The 19,646-nt window shown below is 44.8% G+C and overlaps 1 protein-coding gene across 1 annotated transcript in view; it reads left to right on the top strand.

Annotated features, from left to right (window-relative positions):
• The window catches only part of LOC125304310 (astrotactin-2-like), a 530,850-nt gene that overhangs the window by 243,662 nt on the left and 267,542 nt on the right, over positions 1–19,646 (top strand). Inside the window, 2 exon segments of the mRNA XM_048258462.1 lie at positions 13,875–13,959; positions 15,192–15,266. Coding sequence (XP_048114419.1) covers positions 13,875–13,959; positions 15,192–15,266 — 160 coding nt within the window.

Raw genomic sequence — 19,646 nt, 5'->3', positions numbered from 1 at the left:
TCCATGGCACTCTGGCACTCTGGGTAAAAAGCCTGTATGTTATAACGGATAGTTAAGGGGAAGAAAGGTTCTGATGAGTGTCATGGATGTGTCATATGGATGAATCTTCCTTTCCTGGGTTGTCTGTGTTGCAGATAATCACTTTGCACACTAGACTAGATGCTTTATACAGTAACTATGTTTCCCACTGACAGCAATACTTTGTTTTTTAGTGTGTATGTTTGTCTTCCTGAGGTAGAAGTGGTAGATAGAGAGCTTCATGAGAAGAGAATTGCTATCAACTTATACTGTTCTATTCTGTTTGTTATACAAAAGAAAAAATATCTTCCATCTAACATCTCTGTGAGAAACTGAACTTTACCGTTCTCACTACCTCATTCATGTTGCACTGCAAGCGCAGACACGAGAGAAAGAGACTCATTTGTTCGCAATGTTTTGGGTCTGGTGTTAAGTGTCGTTGCATGTTCTGTGGGCTTTGTGTTATACAAAAGATGTACAGCGGGTTTTATTGTTGGTGTCGGGTGTTTGCCGCCGGTTTGGCCTTCGTTTACGCAGCAAACCAGTTGTTTGGTTTGCCGCGATTTCGCTCATTCATTCATTCATTCACTCATTACAACGTCATTGCCAACTTCATTCTTGTCAATAACAATTACATAGTGTGGTACCCACTAGCTTGTCTTTCATTTTCCATGTTATATCGTCGGTATAGTGCCCATAACCTGGTTAACGCATACATCTACTCACAACACTTCGCTCTGACCTCTGTCACTGTCCCATTGCAGAAGTGCGCTCCGCACCGGGAAAGGTCATTTTAAACATTCTGCAGGGAGCAGGGCATTATGCTACAGGGCTGTTTAGGATATTCGTTTGGTTGTTTTGTTTCTTTGTGTCTTGTGGTTAGGTACGTATTTATAACGGACATATGTTTTGTGCATTATATACTTTTCTGTTGTTTTCTGTATCATTATTATGTTGATTTAGGCTATGTATTAGTGAGCCCTATTTTGGGTACTTCCCTAGTTCAATGGTGTGCCTCAATTATCCCCATACGGGCCATTTGACAGTAATAGCTGGGGCTATTTAGATAGATAGATAGATAGATAGATAGATAGATACTTTATTGATTCTCAAGGGGAAATTTAAGGGTCTCAGTAGCATACAGACATCACACACAACATGCACTTACAGCAGAAATGGTAAACATAAGTACAAGTATAAACATATAACTAAACTCCACTGTACAATAAAGACAGTAGAAGATAAGAAAGATAAGAAAACTAACAAAACTAAATACTAAATACACTATATAAATTAAATTAAGAAAGTCCAATGTGCTTGAGGGTGATCAAGCATTGTAAGACTCTTGTAGTGACAGGGCCGGGACTGGTAAGGTGCTAAAGGGAGTGAGTGTCATGGTGAAGGTGCAAACAGTAGTCCAACAGTGCAACAGTGCAAGAGTAAGGTCTAGAGACCAGCATAAATAATATGGACAAATAGGGGCGTAAAGTATAATGTAGACAAGGTAAAATAAAAAACTATTTCAGTGCAAGAACAGGTTGAGGTAATAGGGTTATAGCCATTCATTCATTCAGTATTGTAGCAGAAGCCTGACCACAGCCATTGATCATGTGTGCTAATATAGCATGAAAAACAGTGTAGCAGTAAAACAGTAGTAAAACAGTAGTAAGCAGTAGTGGGCAGTCAGTACTCAAAACATGGACATGGAGAGGGTGGAGAGGCAGACAGACTAAGCAGAGAAGTATATCTCTCCTCTTCCCTTTAGTGAGGCATTGAACAGTTCAATGGCCCTAGAAACAAATGACTTCCTCAGCCTTTCAGTTGTGCATGGCAGTGAGCGAAGTCTCCAGCTGATCAAGCTCTTTTGGTTTTTGATAGTGCTGTAAAGCGGATGACATTCATTGTCCAAGATGTTGATCAGTTTGTTTAGGGTCCTTTTGTCAGATATTGAAGTGATGCACTCCAGTTTATTTAATGGGGTAGCTCAGTTCCCATGGGGTGCGTAGTAGGTGAAGGACTCTCCTGTTGTGAGGCAGAGTAAGTGAAGTATGCTGATACTTTGGACTGTGCATTGTTTGTGCTATTTTTGTTTGTTTTTGGTAGGGGAACGTTTTTTTAATTTTTTTTATTAGTGGTGCTATTTTTGAATATGGTGAAAAATAAATAATTGGAATGAACAGAAGCTACAGCCACCTCTCCTGCAAGTGCCTTTTTCTCCATTTCCACCTAACTCACAATCCAACACGTCGGTCGCTCACAGTCTCCAACAAAACACACACCCACATTCATGCTGCCCACACACAAACACAAACACAAACACATCAACACAAGCACAAGTATAATGCATACCGACTCACTTCACAGTTCCAAGATTCCAAACACACACATAACTCCTGAACAGAGTTTTCTGTTGTGTGCTGTGTTTCCTCAAAAGTGGAACTGAAACATTTATTCTTTCTGAACGTGCAGTCAGCTAGAGCTTTTGACTTAGTGACTGCCTGCTAGTATTCCGGTGCCAGCCAGGTACACACACTAATAAATATTCCCTGGCAGGCTTGCTGTGGCAGAGGACTTTGTGTTGCTGAAACTCTTCCACTGGCTTACAAATGAAGTGCCACCTGAGTCCCTCCCAGTCTCTACATCACTTACAAACTTTACCTTTAGGAACACGCCAACGTCTTGCAGTATATTGGCTGTGTTTGTGTGTGTGTGTGTGTGTGTGTATGTAGGGGGCTTCCATTCATATAGCATACAGACATCCCTCTCATATGTTTTGTGCAGAGAAAACAAATTCTGTATTTATTTATTTTCCTATTTATGTCTGCATGTGCAGTGGCCTGTGCATTCTATACGCAGCAGCATGTAAGTGTGTGTGTGTGTGTGTGCATGTGTGTGTGTGTCCGTGCGTGTGTGTGTGTGTGTGCAGTGGCCTGGCCGTTCTGTAGGCTTGTGAGCAGCTCCTTCATGAGTTCTGAGTTAGCATAGAATGAGTTAGCCCGTACGATAAGGACGCAGGCAGATGGAAATAGGATTTGAATTCATTTCCTGGCCTTCGGAACATAGAATTGCTGTCAACTGAAAATCAACTGCCCAAACTACCTGATAAGACACAGGCAAGTAACAACCGGCATGGATACCCATCTATTGTAAATATAATATAAATCAACAAATGCCAGCCCAAAGTGCCTTTTCCATTTTAAAACAAAAGGCAGTGGGGATTGAAGAGGTTTTGAGAATAGAGAGACAACTGTGTGTGCCCTGAGAGTATGTGTGTGTGTGTGCATATTGCAGTGTTCAGCCTTGTGTGAATTATATACCTTATTGGCTACAGTGAGCACAAAACCTGTCCATCTGTGTTGACACCACTTCACATTCAACACACACTAGAGTGAGGAGTGTTTTTGTGCGGACTACTGCTCCTAGAGCATTTGAGCTATCAACATGGTTCCAACTCTACAAATTCAGGCCTAACCGGTCTAGGTTGCTTATATTTTTCGTGTGGCTGCCCCTTGTCGTTTTCGCGTTATTCCTGTTTTTCTGCGTTTTTTGTCCCATTGAAATGAATAGTGGAATGTTCAGGATTTGAATTTCGATTATGACATCACAGCTCTAACGGCTAAAGCTTGTACCTGGCAGAGTTCTAAGCCATCTGGCAGCTGCCTAATGGGCTGGGCTGGGTTGTCTGTGTATGTGAAGATGTGTGCATGTAACTTTTGACCTGTATGTCCAATTTTCAAAAATGAGGTACCGTGTACCGAGTTCCATGCCCCTGATCAAACCCACTCTTGCAGTTCCTCGGAAATGCAATTCTAGTAAGTTAAAGGAGAAGTCCGGTGTGATATTGACCTAAAGCGTGTTAAAGCATGTTAGGCGCTCTGCTTGACAGAGTGGCACCCTTAAAGACTAAAAAAAGCCCCTGTAGCAAACTGACACCTTGGATGAACGAAAATATCCATGATCTAAAAAGATCATGTAGAAAAGCTGAGAGAACATGCAAACTAAGTTACAGGTTCACCGTGTCATTCTAAAAGAAAAAATAGCAAATTATAATAGAGCAATTCGGAATGAGAGAAGGAACCACTTCTCTAAGGTAATTGTGTTGTTCTCCACCATTGATAGGCTATTGCATCAAACACCTTTTGATACACTCAGTCAGGCATCCTCTCTAAGATGCGAAGAATTTGCAGACTTCTTCAAAAACAAAGTACTTGAAAAAGTTGTTTGTAATCAGTTAAATACCTTCCTCAACGAAAACAGTATCCTTGAAAAATTCCAATCAGGTTTTAGATCAAATCACAGCACAGAAACGGCTCTAGTAAAAATAGTCAATGATCTTAGACTGGCTACTGACTCAAACAAAGCCTCAATCCTTATTCTTCTGGATTTAAGTGTGGCATGTGACACCATTGATCATAGCATCCTAATTCACCGCCTTGCGAAGTGGGTGGGTCTCTCTGATAATGCTCTAAACTGGTTTCAAACCTACATTACTGGCAGAATTTTTTTATATCAGTCTGTGGAAAATCATGTGTCTGAAAAACATGTCCCTTGCTATTTTCCCTATATATGCTTCCATTGGGAAACATCATAAATCAGCATAATGTAAACTTCCACAGCTACGCAGATGATACCCAATTGTAAATTTCTGTGGAGCCAACTAACCTAGATGGCCTTTGCTCCCCCACTGCATGCCTAACCTCCATTAATCAGTGGATGAGCAAACATTTTTTTAAATTAAATGATGACAAAGCAGAGGTACTTTTGGTTGGACCAAAACCAAAGCGAGACACTGTTCTTAGTAATCTGGGGAACTTGGCACACCAGGTCCAAAACCAAAAAGTTTTAAGCCCCATATCAGTAAAGTTACTCAGACAGCCTATTTCCACCTGAGAAACATTGCCAAAGCGCGGACCTTTTTAACTCAACAAGATGCAGAAAAACTAATTCATGCCTTTATCACTAGCAGGTTAGACTACTGCAATGCACTTTTCACTGGTCTTCCCAAAAAACATCTAAAGTAATTGGCACTCATACAGAACTCTCTGACTAGACTTTTTTAACTAAGACCAAGAAGAGAGAACACATCACCCCTGTGTTGGCTGAACTGCACTGGCTCCCTGTTTCCTATAGAATTGATTTTAAGGTTATGTTGATTACTTACAAAGCTCTGAATGGCATAGCACCTTCATATATCTCTGAGCTTTTAATATCTTATCAACCACAAAGTAACTTAGATCATCCAATTCTAATCTTTTAATTGTACCCAAAGTGCTCCACAAGCAAAGTGGAGAAGCTGCTTTTATCCATTATGCCCCAAAACTATGGAACACCCTGCCTCTGTACATCAAGCAGGCGAGTTCAGTAAATATTTTTAAAAAAGATCTGAAAACATACCTGTATAGGAAATCTTTTAGTTAACCCATCTTATCTTTGTAGACTACTTTTTCAGATTATTCTACATCTGCTGCCATTGGAGGGGCAGCCAGCCAGAAGCAGATGGGCTTTCAATAAGTCAGGTTCTGCTCAAAGGTTTCTTCCTGGAATATGGGAGTTTTCCTTGCCACAGTTGCCATATGGCGTGCTTGTGGGGGGTAAAGGGTTAAGGCTGCCAGTCTTATGACATGTTATTTTCTATATTTCTGATATGTTGCTGATTGGATCATAAGCGGCCAGAGCAATGAAGAAAAGTGAAAGTGATTGATAATGACTGACTGACTATTATTGTGTTACATGCTTCAAATGTAAAACACTTTTGAGCTGCATTCTGTGTATGAAAGGTGCTATACAAATAAAGCTTCTTCTTCTTCTTATTATTATTATTATTATTATTAAAACATGATACCGAGTGTGAACTTTTGTCTCATAGCTCATCTCGGCTTGTCCCCCTGCACTCCGAAATCTGGCACTAGTTAGCTGATGCTACCAACAGGTTTTCGATGGGGGTGCCTCGGGCATCGGCCTAACCATGCAAATAAATCACTGTTTTACACCATTTGTGTGTGTGTGTGTTGTCCCCCTGGCCTGTATGTGTGTGTGTGTGTGTGTGTGTGTGTGTTAGGCAGGCAAGGTCCTTTAATCAACTCATTAATCACAGATCACTAACTCTCATTGCCAGCAAGCACAGGGACAGGGAGCCTTGGAACACACACAAACACACACACACACACACCTAAACACACACATACAAACACACAAACACACACACACACACACACACACACACAAACACACAGGGCCAGATGTACTAACACTTTTGTTGCCCACCTCAGGCTTATTTGTTTCGCAAAGTGCATGTAAAATCATTGCAAGGTATTTACAAACAGGTCATAATGATGTAAAAGCATAGGCGCCTGTTCTTGGGAGACTGAACATGGCTAATTGTTTTAGGTGTCATGCATATGCATTCATGGGAGGATCCAGGGGAAAGTGGGGGGGTTTAAGCATTAAAAAAAGATGGGAGGAAGCGTAAATGGCGGTTTAATTATGTATTCAGCGGTATGTACAAAGACTCCTGAAAGCGCCGCGTCTATTCTGCGCCCTAAATACTTCCGCCTTGTGTAAAAGCAGGTGTTAATCCAAATTGCAGTTCAATGTGTCAATAAGAGAACATTTCAAAGACAACAGAATCACTATTTAGAGCACCAGTTTTGTAAGTATTTGTACTATCAAAGCAACATTAACTTTTCGTTGGCCTTTGAATGTCTTACTTTTACTTTCCGTCTTTTCCTTAAAACTTTCCTACTTGCTAGATTTGACCAAATTTCCATAGCCTACATGCACAAGTAGTTTGAGTAGAACTACTGATCTTAATTATCTTCTTGCTTGTTGACATCTTATCATGTATGGTATTATTTCACATGATGGCTAAGCGTTTGATTCTTTTTAATGTTGTCATCAGTTAATTAACTTCATTCAACTCGCTGCCATTTCAGTTGTGGACGTTAAGTAAGTGCGTTTATGGTAGGAGAAAGGCAGAGAAAGGTGCAGTTTACACTCAAGGATTGAAGCGATTGATAAATCTGACGGAAACTTTAGGTCTGACAGCGTTAAAGCAATAATGCGGTTTGTCCATGGCTGAGGATGCTTCACGTTCGCAAATGTATGTACATGCACAAGTAGTTTGAGTAAAACTACTGATCTTCATTATCTCCCTGTTTTGTTGACATCTTATCAATCTTATGTATGGTATCATCTTATGTATGGTATTATTTCATGATCATCTAAGCGTTTGATTCTTTTTTAATGTTGTCATCAGTTAACTTCATTCAAGCCTTCTTGCAGCTTGTATGTAGGCTCTACCCGTTCAGTTGTGGACGTTTTGTAAATTGTATGGTAGGAGAAAGCAGAGAAAGCAGTTTACTAAGTTGAGCGATTGATCATCTGACGAGGAAACTTGGGTCTGACAGTGTTACCGCCAATCTGCGGTTTGTCCATGGCCAGCTGTAGCCTTCGTTTGCAAATATGCATTATCGGCCCACATTATTTCATAATAGTCTATTTTACTGAAGTGCAGTAGGCAACAGATTGGGGCAGTAGCCTAGTAAAAAAAACAGAGAGGCTTCGGTTGGATTTGGTTTGATAAAATGAGGCGAGCGGAGGAGGATATAGGCCTACAATCAAAGTCAGGGCCAGCGGCCCGAAGAAAAAAAAGATACACAGTAGGCCAGGTGAAAGGGCATTATAAGAACCGTTTAGACTCAGCAACCTAAAGTGACAATGAAAATCAAAATCATAACTTTTTTTTTTTGGGGGCAACAAATGTCAGGATTTTTGTGTTATTATTAATACATAGGAATGGGAATAACTAGCCTGTTTAGCCTTTAGCCACTCAGCATGTGTGTGTGTATCTATATATAATCTGATCTATATTTATAAAATTTATGAAGCAAAAATAAACTTGTTAGAAGGTATGCTATTTAAGGATTCATGAGTTTTCTGCAGACTAGAACGTCTATAACTGGATTACATAGGGCTGCCATTTGAAATGCTGTTGTGACTGTTTGTGTATGTGTGTTTTTGTATGTGTGCGTATGCATGTTTGTGTGTGTGTGTGTGTGTGTGTGTGTGTGTGTGTGTGTGTGTGTGTGTGTGTGTGTGTGTGTGTGTGTGTGTGTGTGTGTGAGAGAGAAAGAGAGTGTGTTGGCAGGGGGTGTTTGACTTCCAGGAGCAGTGTGACATCTCTGATTTGCCGAGAAATGAAAAATTTCAAGTCAAGTCAAAGAACTCAAATTTTTCATTCATCTCAAAACACAAACACACGCGCACCACTGCACACACCTCTACCTACTTCAATCACCTTCCACCTCCATCATGCTTGCATGAGTGCCAAAGGGTTATTTGCAGCATAGCAGGGCCCACTCTTTCCCCCCCTCTCCATCTCTTTCTCTCTCTTTCTCTCTCTCTTTCTCTCTCTTCTCTTTATCTCTCTCTCTCTCTCTCTCTCTCTCTCTCTCTCTCTCTCTCTTTCTCTCTCTCTCTCTATCCATCTCCCTCTCCATTCTTTCTTTCTCTCTCTCCGAGTTGGTCTTTGGCATTATTGCTTTCTGTCCCTGGCCTCTCACACACACACACACACACACACTGGCCTCTGAATAGCAGCGTCCTGCTGAGTCCAGCGCGGCTGGACAGCAAATGACTGATGTGGAATGTTGTCTGCGTCCGTGCTGCTTTGGACTCCAAATACCCTCTTTTCAAGAAAGAAAGAAAAAGCGAAAAGAAAGAAAAGAAGAACAGAATGCAGCAGACAGATGACAGGAACAACTTTATGTAAAGTGTGTGTATGTGTCTTTAGGCAAAGGGTTTTGCCAAACCTCACACACTTCTATTTACATGCCCCCCCTTCTTTGTCTGCATTATGATGTGCCCTGTCCTGTCGTCTTGATGTGTGATGTGCCTATCCCTGACCTTGTTTATGTGCTGCAGAACAGGAGGAACCTGCGCAAATCAGGCCCGTTTTAAACTGCAACTTTGTTAGTTTCCTGTATAATAAATATGAAATGAAATGAAATGAAGTCCTTATAGATATTTACATATTTGTTGCCCTTTGTGTGCAGTATAAAGTCCTGATAGACGCTGTTCTGTGAACACCGGAGTGACCAACAGTGACCAACACCCTTGTTGATGAATTCCTTTAAATAGCGTTGCTGGTTGGCTGGTTAGATTCAGGTGCTTTGAAAGGTTTAACATTCTTCTAATAATGTGGCCTTTGAAGGTCACGGCACATGTTCTCTGAACAGCCTAATTAATTGCCAGTGGTTGTAATGAAGACCTGCTTTTACTCAGTATTACGCAGAAGGCTCTGAGTTAAGATCTAATTTAAAATTTAAATGAAGCACCAAGTCTGTGGTTCCGATCCACCTGGTCCACCTGGTGTGTGTGTGTGTGTCCTGTACCCTTTGGTCTGTGGTTCCGATCCACCTGTGGCTAGCCATGTACTGTACCTCTGCTTAACCAAGTACACTGACAACCAACACAGCACAAGAGAGCTATTATGAATTTGCATTTGGTGCTCAACTGATAATATTCGTCATTCCACACCTCTAGTACCTTCTCCTTCCTCTAGCGCCTTCTCCTTCTCTCCAGTGTTGAAGTTGAACTTTTCCTCTTTCCTCCTCTTCCTCCTCTTCCTCCTCCCTCTCCTCCTCTTCCTCCTCCTCCTCTTCCTCCTCCTCCCTCTCCTCCTCCTCCTCCCTCCTCCTCTTCCTGCTCCTCCTCTTCCTCCCTCTCTTCCTCCTCCTCTTCCCTCCTCCTCTTCCTCCTCCCTCTCCTCCTCTTCCTCCCTCCTTCCTCCTCCTCCTCCTCCTCCTCTTCTTCCTCCTCTTCCTCCTCTTCCTCCTCCTCTTCCTCCTCCTCCTCCTTCTCCTCCTCCTCTTCTTCCTCCTCCTCCTCTTCTTCCTCCTCTTCCTCCTCCTCTCCTCCTCTTCCTCCTCCTCCTCTTCCTCCTCCTCCTCTTCCTCCTCCTCTTCTTCTTCCTCCTCCTCCCTCTTCTTCCTCCTCCTCTTCCTCCCTCCTCCTCCTCCTCTTCCTCCTCCTCCTCCTCCTCTTCTTCCCTCCTCTTCCTCCTCCTCCTCCTCCTCCTCTTCTTCCTCCTCTTCTCCTCCTCTCCTCCTCTTCCTCCTCTTCCTCCTCCTCCTCCTCCTCCTTCCTCCTCCTCCTCCTTCTCCTCCTCCTCTTCCTCCTCCTCTTCCTCCTCCTCATCCTCCCTCTTCCTTCCTCATTTTCCTCATTTTCTTCCTCTTCTCTTGCTTCCTCTTCCTCCTCTTTCCATTTCTTCATATTTCCACTTATCAGGAACTCTTTATTTCTAGCGCTAGTCCTTTAACTTGGTATTCACCGTGGGCCTGTACTTCTCAATGCAGCATATTTTATGTTTTCCTGGAAGGAGAAGAAGTCTGTGTATGTGTGTGTGTGTGTGTGTGTGTGTGTGTGTGTGTGTGTGTGTGTGTGTGTGTGTGTTTATGTTATCTTTTTCCAATGCCGTGGCAAACTGCCACTTTCCAACTCAGACAGAATGGTTTCATCATTTTGGGTTGTTATTTTTTCCCTTCATTGTTTGTGTGTGTGTGTGTGTGTGTGTGTGTGTGTGTGTGTGTGTGCGTGCGTGTGTGTGTGTGTGTGGTGCGTGCGTGCGTGTGTGTGTGTTCCTCTCTTTCCTTTGTTTTCTTTTTATGAATCTTGTGGCTCTTGTCATCTGACAGATCGTAAATCACAAACCCAAAACTGCAAAAGGAAAGAAAAGCTTTGATTTCTGTGTGGATTAAAATAGGGTGGGCGCAAAGTGGAGATGCTTTCATCCTTACAGGTAGGCTAGAGACCCCGCTGCTTTTTGAGAAAAAAATAAATTAAAATAAAATAAGTTAGATTACCTCCCACACCCCTAAACAAAGCTTGTCTGCACTCATCTCCTCTCCTCCTCTCTCCTCTCATCTCCTCCTCTCATCTCCTCTCCTCTCTCCTCCTCTCATCTCATCTACTCTCCTCTCCTCATCTCCTCTCCTCTCTCCTCCTCTCATCTCCTCTCCTCTCTCCTCCTCCTCCTCTCATCTCATCTCCTCTCCTCTTGTCCTCCTCCTCCTCTCATTTCTCTTCTCTCCTCCTCACCTTTCATCTCTCTTGTCTCCTCTCATGTCCTCTCATCTCTGCCATCTCCTCTCCTCTCTCCTCCTCTCATCTCCTCTCCTCTCATCTACTCTCCTCTTCTCTCTCTCTCATCTACTCTCCTCTCATCTACTCCTCTTCTCTCTCCTCCTCCTCTCCTCTCCTCTCTCCTCCTCTCATCTCCTCTCGTCTCCTCTCCTCTCTCCTCCTCTCATCTCATCTACTCTCCTCTCCTCTCTCCTCCTCTCATCTCATCTACTCTCTCTCTCTCCTCCTCTCTCTTCTCATCTCCTCTCCTCTTGTCTCCTCTCCTCCTCTCATTTCCTCTTCTCTCCTCTCTCCTCCTTTCATCTCTTCTTGTCTCCTCTCTGCTCCTCTCATCTCCTCTCGTCTCGTCTCCTCTCATCTACTCTCCTCTTCTCTCTCCTCCTCTCCTCTCCTCTCCTCTCTCCTCCTCTCCTCTCATCTCCTCTCCTCCTCTCCTCCTCTCATCTCATCTACTCTCCTCTCCTCTCTCCTCCTCTCATCTCATCTACTCTCCTCTCTCCTCCTCTCTCTTCTCATCTCCTCTCCTCTTGTCTCCTCTCCTCCTCTCATTTCCTCTTCTCTCCTCTCTCCTCCTTTCATCTCCTCTTGTCTCCTCTTTGCTCCTCTCATCTCCTCTCGTCTCCTCTCCTCTCATCTCCTCTCCTCTCATCTACTCTCCTCCTCCTCTCCTCCTCTCATCTCATCTACTCTCCTCTCCTCTCGTCTCCTCTCCTCCTCTCATCTCATCTACTCTCCTCTCCCTCTCCTCTCCTGTCCTCTCATCTCCTCTTTCCTTATCTCCTCTCGTCTCCTCTCATCTCCTCTTTATTCTGTAGTGGTTAAACACCTGATATTGTTTCAATAAAGGAGTGTTAAGCCTCTCCTCTCCAATCTCCTCTCATATGTAGTCTCCCAGACACATCTCTTCTCCTCTCTCTCCCATCGGGACTGAAGGAAATAGAAAATGGGCCCCACTGTGTTTCATTGTCAGTGGTGCCACGTGGCACAGAAGAGCTTTTCAGCTGAAAGAAGTGCTGCTTTTGACAGTGGTGGAGAGAGATAGAGAGAGATAGAGAGATAGAGAGAGATAGAGTGATGATAGCTGCTATTATCACTTCTCTCTCAGATACTCAGAAGTAGACCTGTATGCTTGACTCAGAAGTGTGTGTCTGTGTGTGTGTGTGTGTGTGTGTGTGTGTGTGTGTAGACCTGTACGCTTGACTCAAAGTATGTGTGTGTGTGTGTGTGTGTGTGTGTGTGTGTGTGTGTGTGTGTGTGTGTAAGCCTGTACGCTTGACTCGATGGCATCATGCATTCTGTATGGATGCATGATGATCCTCCTAATATTTGTTCTTTGTTGTTCCATTAAATATGTGCAGACCTGGCTAGTGGAGTTGAAGAGAGCTAAACTCTGTGTTTATTGTGGACCTCTAGTCCTCTTTTATTAGTTAATTTGTTAGCTAGTTTAATGAGCTTTCATGAATGCAGCTTTTACTCAGCACTCCAGGGTTATTTTATTTACATTTTATACTTGTAAATGGCTAATGATATTAGCAGCACACACACATGCAAACACTTACCTGGCTGCGCACCTTGCGCTTACGCCTTGCCTGCCCCACCTGCTGCTGCCTTGCCACATACACACACAGGTACCCATGCAAGTACGGGCACAAACACACAATGCCTGTTGGATGGCCTACCTCTGTAAATGTATATGCATGCATTTTGACATTACTTTACAGAATTCATGGTATGTTTATGCAAATGAGATAATGAGATCAACAGTAAGGAGTTCTGTTTCTGGATGGGAAAAACACAATGTGGAGTTGTTGATTATGATATATTTGCATGCTCTTACAAATCTCTCCATAATCTTACTTTTACATGGGTAAGCCTGTAACACACACACACACACACACACACACACACACACTTTTACATGGGTAAGCCTGTAACATGCACACACACAAACACACACACACACACTTTTACATGGGTACGCCTGTAACACACACACACACACACACACATGCACACACACACACACACACACACACACACACACACAAAACACACAAACACACACACACACACACACACACACACACACAAACACACACACACATTCCAGCAGTACAAAAGCTTTGTTACCTCGTGCGGCGTTCCTCTCTTCTATCTAGAGGCTCCTTCCATGCTGTGATCCTGCGTGCGTGTGTGTGTGTGTGTGACTGTGTCAGCCAATGTGTGTTTAATGTGTGTGTGTGTGGCAATAACTGTGTGTGTGTAGCAGCTAATGTGTGTGTGCGATGTGTGTGTGCGGCGATGTGTGTGTGTGTGTGTGTGTGTGTGTGTGCGTATGTGTGTGTCTGGGAATCTTTGATGTATAAAATGATATTTCACCTCAGCTCTCTGTATCTGATCTCCTCTTCACTCACCCACCGCCCAGCATCATCGCTCGGCAACCGTCTCCTGGGAGACCATCACCGAGGTGACAGATGCTGTAGCTCAGAAATCGCTGAGGCAGTGGGAGAAGACGGTGGTGAGATATGAGAAGCGAGGTAGGCTGTACTGACGCTGGGCAGGTTGTGGGCTTTAGCGAGAGGCTGCCAAACAAAGTGGCTGCCAACTGTTTATTGGACAGCCCGGCGCTGGTGATGGATAGTGGGCCAGTCAGGAAAGGCCTGGTAATTTGCCGGCGGATAAATGAATATCTCTGTCACTGTGCCCTGCAGGGGAGTGCGGCTGTCACGAGGGCTACTCGCCGGACCCCCTGCACAAGCACCTGTGTGTCCGCAACGACTGGGGCCGCAACGAAGGGTGAGTCCTGGGCACGCCAAGCACACACACTTACACACACACACACACACACACACACACACACACACACACACACACACTCACACACCTCACACACACACACACACACACCACACCACACACACCACACACACACAACTTAATCCACACACACAACATACAACCATGGCCATGCAACCACACACAGACACACACACATACACACACACCTCTCAAATTACATACATATAGAGTGTAAATTCATACAGCAGACATACATACATATACACATAATTTCTTGGCATTGGCTACACGCTACACATACTCAGCATACATATATGTAAATTCATACATACATACACATTACATACACATACACACACACACATACATTACTGCCACACACACATATGCAACCATACAAAGACACACACACAGAGACACACACACAGAAACACACACATGCAACTAGGTAATAGTAATAGGTTACTGTTATCTGACTGTTATGCATGAAAGACAGACAGAAATACACACACAGGCGCATTACCAATACGCCACACAGACACAATAATACAATACAGACACACACACACACACACACACACACACAGACACAATACTACAATACACACACACACACACATACACACAGACAGACACACACACACACAGACAGACACACACACACACCACACACACACACACACACAATAATAATAATAATAATAATAAGCCACACACAATACAGGCGCACACACAATAATACAGACACACACACACACACACACACACACACACACACACACACATTAATAATAATAATAATAATAATTTCCCCATCAACTCCCTATGAGAGAGAGAGAGAGTGAATGCCAAGTGGAGTGTACATCCTCTTCCTGCCTTCCTGCCTGCGCATGTTAATTAGCCGCGAAATAGGCCAACAGCTGGCCTAATAAAATGCCCAGCTTCCCCCCCGATATCCAAATCCCCTCTCAATTCCACTCAACGATGACAAAGCACCATGTTTAAAGACTCCGTCCTGCAAAAACACACACGCATTACAGCCAGTCTTGTGTTTAGTGTGCCATAAAAATGGCTCACTATGGCTAGAATGCATGACAATATCTCCCCAAAACTCTACACACACACACACACACACACACATACAGGAGGTGTTTCAGAGGATAAAAGTAGTACATCGAAACGCTATTGCCTGTTGACCCATGTGTCCTCCTCCTGTTGTTTGTGTCCAGTCCATGGCCCTACACCAACCTGGAGAGGGGCTACGACCTGGTCACAGGAGAGCAGGCGCCTGAGAGGATCTTCAGGTGAGTCCAGCTGCACACACACACACACACACACACACACAGAGTGAGGATCTTCAGGTGAGTCCAGCTGCACACACACACACACACACACACACACAGTGAGGGTCTTCAGGAGAGTCCAGCTGCACACACACACACACACACATGCGCACACACACACACACACACACACACACACAGAGTGAGTATCTTCAGGTGAGTCCAGCTGCACACACACACACACACACAGAGTGAGGGTCTTCAGGAGAGTCCAGCTGCACACACACACACACACACACGGCGCACACACACACACACACACACACACACACACAGAGGGTGAGGGTCTTCAGGTGAGTCCAGCCATCCATCATACCCCCCTCAGTGTCTCAACACATCTCTGTCAACGCTCCAACATCCACTGCCTCATTCATATTTTAATGTGAACTCGGCTCACAGCTGAAGGACACAGACAGACACACACACACACACACACACACACACACACACACACACACACACACACACACACACACATACACAGAGAGAGATACACACCGCTATCACACAGAGACATGCACATACACACACACACCCACCCAGAGAGATACACACACACACACATACAGAGAGACGCATGCGCGCTGCAAAATTGCAACTCTTCACAGCGCCCTGCAGGCCGTGGCCTCAGACGGCTTTTTTCAGCAAGATTGTCCAGAGCGATGTCCCAACGGTGTCCCTTTCAGGCGATGTCCCAACCGCGTCCCTTTCAGAGCGATGTCCCAACCGCGTCCCTTTCAGGGAGCTCGGCCAGCCAGCGTCCGTCTGTGATGAGGCCCCGAGCTGACGGGCACATTTCTCTGTGTGTGTGTGTGTGTAACCTGACGGGCACATTTCTGTGTGTGTGTGTGTAACCTGACGGGCACATTTCTGTGTGTGTGTGTGTGTAACCTGACGGGCACATTTCTGTGTGTGTGTGTGTAATGAGGCACATTTCTCTGTGACGGTGTGTGATATTGTGTGTGTGTGTCAATGTGTATTATTGTGTGTGTCTGACTTCTCGGCACATTTCTGTGTGTGTGTGTGTGATGATGTAATGACCTGACAGGCACATTTTCTGTGTGTGTGTTGTGTGTCTTGATTGTGTGTGTAACCCTGGCCGGGCACATTTCTGTGTGTGTGTGTGTGTGTGTGTGTAACCTGACGAGCACATTTCTCTGTGACATTTCCGACTGGGCGCCGGCACCCCTCACAGGAGGCTGCTGATGGGACTCTCTGTCCAGGCCTGTCCACCCCCATATTCACCGCTCCTGTCCTCTCTTCTCTCTCCTCCTCTACCCTCTCCTCTCTCCTCCTCTACCCTCTTCTCTCTCCTCCTCTCCTACCCTCTTCTCTCTCCTCCTCTACCCTCTTCTCTCCTCCTCTACCCTCTTCTACCCCTTCTTTTCTTCCCTCCCCCCTCTTCTCCTCTACCCTCTTCTCCTCTCCTCTCCTCCTTTCCCATCGCCTCCTCTCCTCTCCTAGTAGACTACATGCTTGTGTGCGTTAACTGAATAGGTAGACTACATGCTTGTGTACGTTAACTAAATAAGGGGCAGCCGTGGCCCACTGGTTAGCACTCTGGACTTGTAACCGGAGGGTTGCCGGTTCGAGCCCCGACCAGTTGGCCGCGGCTGAAGTGCCCTTGACCAAGGCACCCAACCTCACTGCTCCCCGCCCGCCCGTAGAAAGCAGGCAGCTCACTGCGCCGGATTAGTGTGTGTTCACTGTGTGCTGTTTGTGTTTCACTAATTAACCGATTGGGTTAAATGCAGAGACCAAATTTCCCTCACGGGATCAAAAATATATATACAAATAGGTAGACTACATGCTTGTGTGCGTTAACTGAATAAGTAGACTACATGCTTGTGTGTGTTAACATTGACTCTGAAGGACACAAAACAAATATATGATTAGAGATTGTTGGGATGTTTCCGGATATGAACTGGATAATTACTTACCGTCTCCCCATCAACTCCACTCTTTAACTCTTTAACTTTGAGAGGTAATCATGTCCTTTCGCCACTTTAAGTAGCAACAAGCCAATCAGGTGAGTGTTGGTGTGTGAGAGGATGTCAGTTTGAAGGAGACATGGACAGCAAGAAGCTCAGGATGGGAGGCCCTAAATTCACCGGCCGCCTCCCCTCTGTATAATGGAGGCACTTCACCATCACACTTGACTTTGCAGGGCCATCTCTCTGATGAACACACCCACCTGGAGCTGCGTGCCAATCACTGTCAGCGGCGGGCTCCGCCCCCCTGGCCAAGGGCCTTGTCTTCTCCCCATTGTCCACACGCTTGTCAATCAGCGAGATCACTTGGATCAGCCGCTGCTGAAGTTGGCTCTTTTTGCGGAGGCTTAGCCCCGCGGTCACCCTGGGGACCGGAGCCCTGGTGTGCGTCCTTGCCACGCTGATGAAAGATAAGCGTCTATAAAAAGACTGAAAAATTAAAAGGTAGCTCCAGGCCTGAGGCCGCCCGCGGGCACTTCCTGTCCATCCCTCTCTAACCCTGGTGCGTGCAGGAGCCGCGGCTGCTCTCACTGTGTTTAATGGAGACCCAGTAGATGGGGGGGCAGATGGGGGGGGGGGTGGCCTGACGGCCAGCCAGGCCTGTGGGAGGGAGAGCCAATCGATGGGCCACTCCAGTGTCAATGGATGAGAGGGAGCGAGGCCCTGCCACCAGAGCTGCATTTATGGAGGGAAGTAGCCATTGATTTGCTTTGATTCACTGACCGCTCGTCCATAAGTGAGGTCAGGGACCGGGCTTCCCCTCCTGTGTCTGCTCCTCCACACACACACACACACACACACACAAACACCCACATGCACACACACACACACACACACACACACACACACAAACACGCACACGCACACACACACACACACGCGACACCAGCACACACACGCACACCTACACACACACACACACACACACACACACACACACACACACACACCGCTCATCGGAATAGGCAAGACATCCGGCAACCACTAAACGCCCTCCAGTGACTAAACGGTATTGAAGCCGCAGAGTGGACTGGTGGACTGCTACATTCAGTTGAAGGCCGACAGAAAATACTTAGGAAAGACAGAAGGCCGACAGAAAATACTATAGACAGGACTTTCCCCATGAATGTGTGTACGACGGTATGTTTTGTTATTTTCACTGGGTTTTTGATCACAGTAGTTTGTCAGGTCATGCAACATTCAAGGCTCAATTTACGGAATCATTTGAAGATCATCTGCCCCAGTCTTGATCTCCAGCAAAGACTCTAGAACAGACCTCTGGTATCCAATCTGATATCTCTCATACAATGTCAAAACATTTGAGTGTTAGCATCTTAGCAGAGAGTGTTGGCATCTTAGCAGAGATTTTCACTAATCTTGCCCACGGGCGATGGCCTCAGTCCTGATACTCATATAGGCCTACAATAGCCATATCATAACACCCCCAATTATCACCACTTTTGTTCGGAAATTCTAAAACAACAATGTTTTTTAACAATTCAAAATAACATTTGCTAAATGAACCTTACATTTTTCAGTAGCCATAGGTGTGTAGATTTGAACAAAATCTGGTTTGGTTCTTTACGGGAGAATTTACTGCCTGAAATATCCGGTTTTGTTTACCACGCTCGGAGTTATAGTGCTGGCCTGATGGGTCGCCTATTTACGCCGTTTAAACGGCACACTCGACATGACATTAAAATTCCACTAGAGCTCCAAGCGGATGTGTACACGCAGCCTTACAACACTGTTTATAGCTCTTCGAGACACAGTAAAATGTCATTTTTGGTACATAGCTAATTTAGATACACCTATGATGTGGGTGCTTGTGTTTCTTTAGGAGTCCGCCGTCTTGCTTTGTATAGAAATGGATATAGAGCTGCACAGTCCCGCCCACAGCCAAAATGCGGTTAGGTGCCGGATGTAAGATTCCCATTCATTTGTCCCATTGACGTTTGGAAAAAAAGAGTTTTACAGCATGTCTTAGGCATAACTCATAAGCATACAACATATCATTTCGAGTGAAAAAACGAAGAGAAAATCCAAAAAAAGTCAAAGGTACAAGACTGTGTACATATTTTCATTTCCGAGCAAAGGAACTACTCATCCCATAAACCACCGCGCCTCACTGAATAATATAGGCAAAATCGGTAGCGATTTATTTTGCCATTTCCAACCGGGCGACAGCCGCATGAACCCTTTCCTCCAAACAGTGATTTTTATATAGTGATTGTGCAGTTAATAGCAGTTATTTCAGGAGTAATCGTGTAAATAATAGTGTTTTGATATTGAATTTTACATTTATCATCGTGTATTTTATATCGTGTGTGTGTGAAAGCGGTTAACGTTA

The sequence above is a fragment of the Alosa alosa genome, chromosome 12 (genome assembly GCF_017589495.1).
Source record: "Alosa alosa isolate M-15738 ecotype Scorff River chromosome 12, AALO_Geno_1.1, whole genome shotgun sequence".
NCBI lineage: Eukaryota > Metazoa > Chordata > Actinopteri > Clupeiformes > Clupeidae > Alosa > Alosa alosa.
Note: the sequence above shows the minus strand (reverse complement) of the source record. Positions and strands in the feature narration are given on the sequence as shown.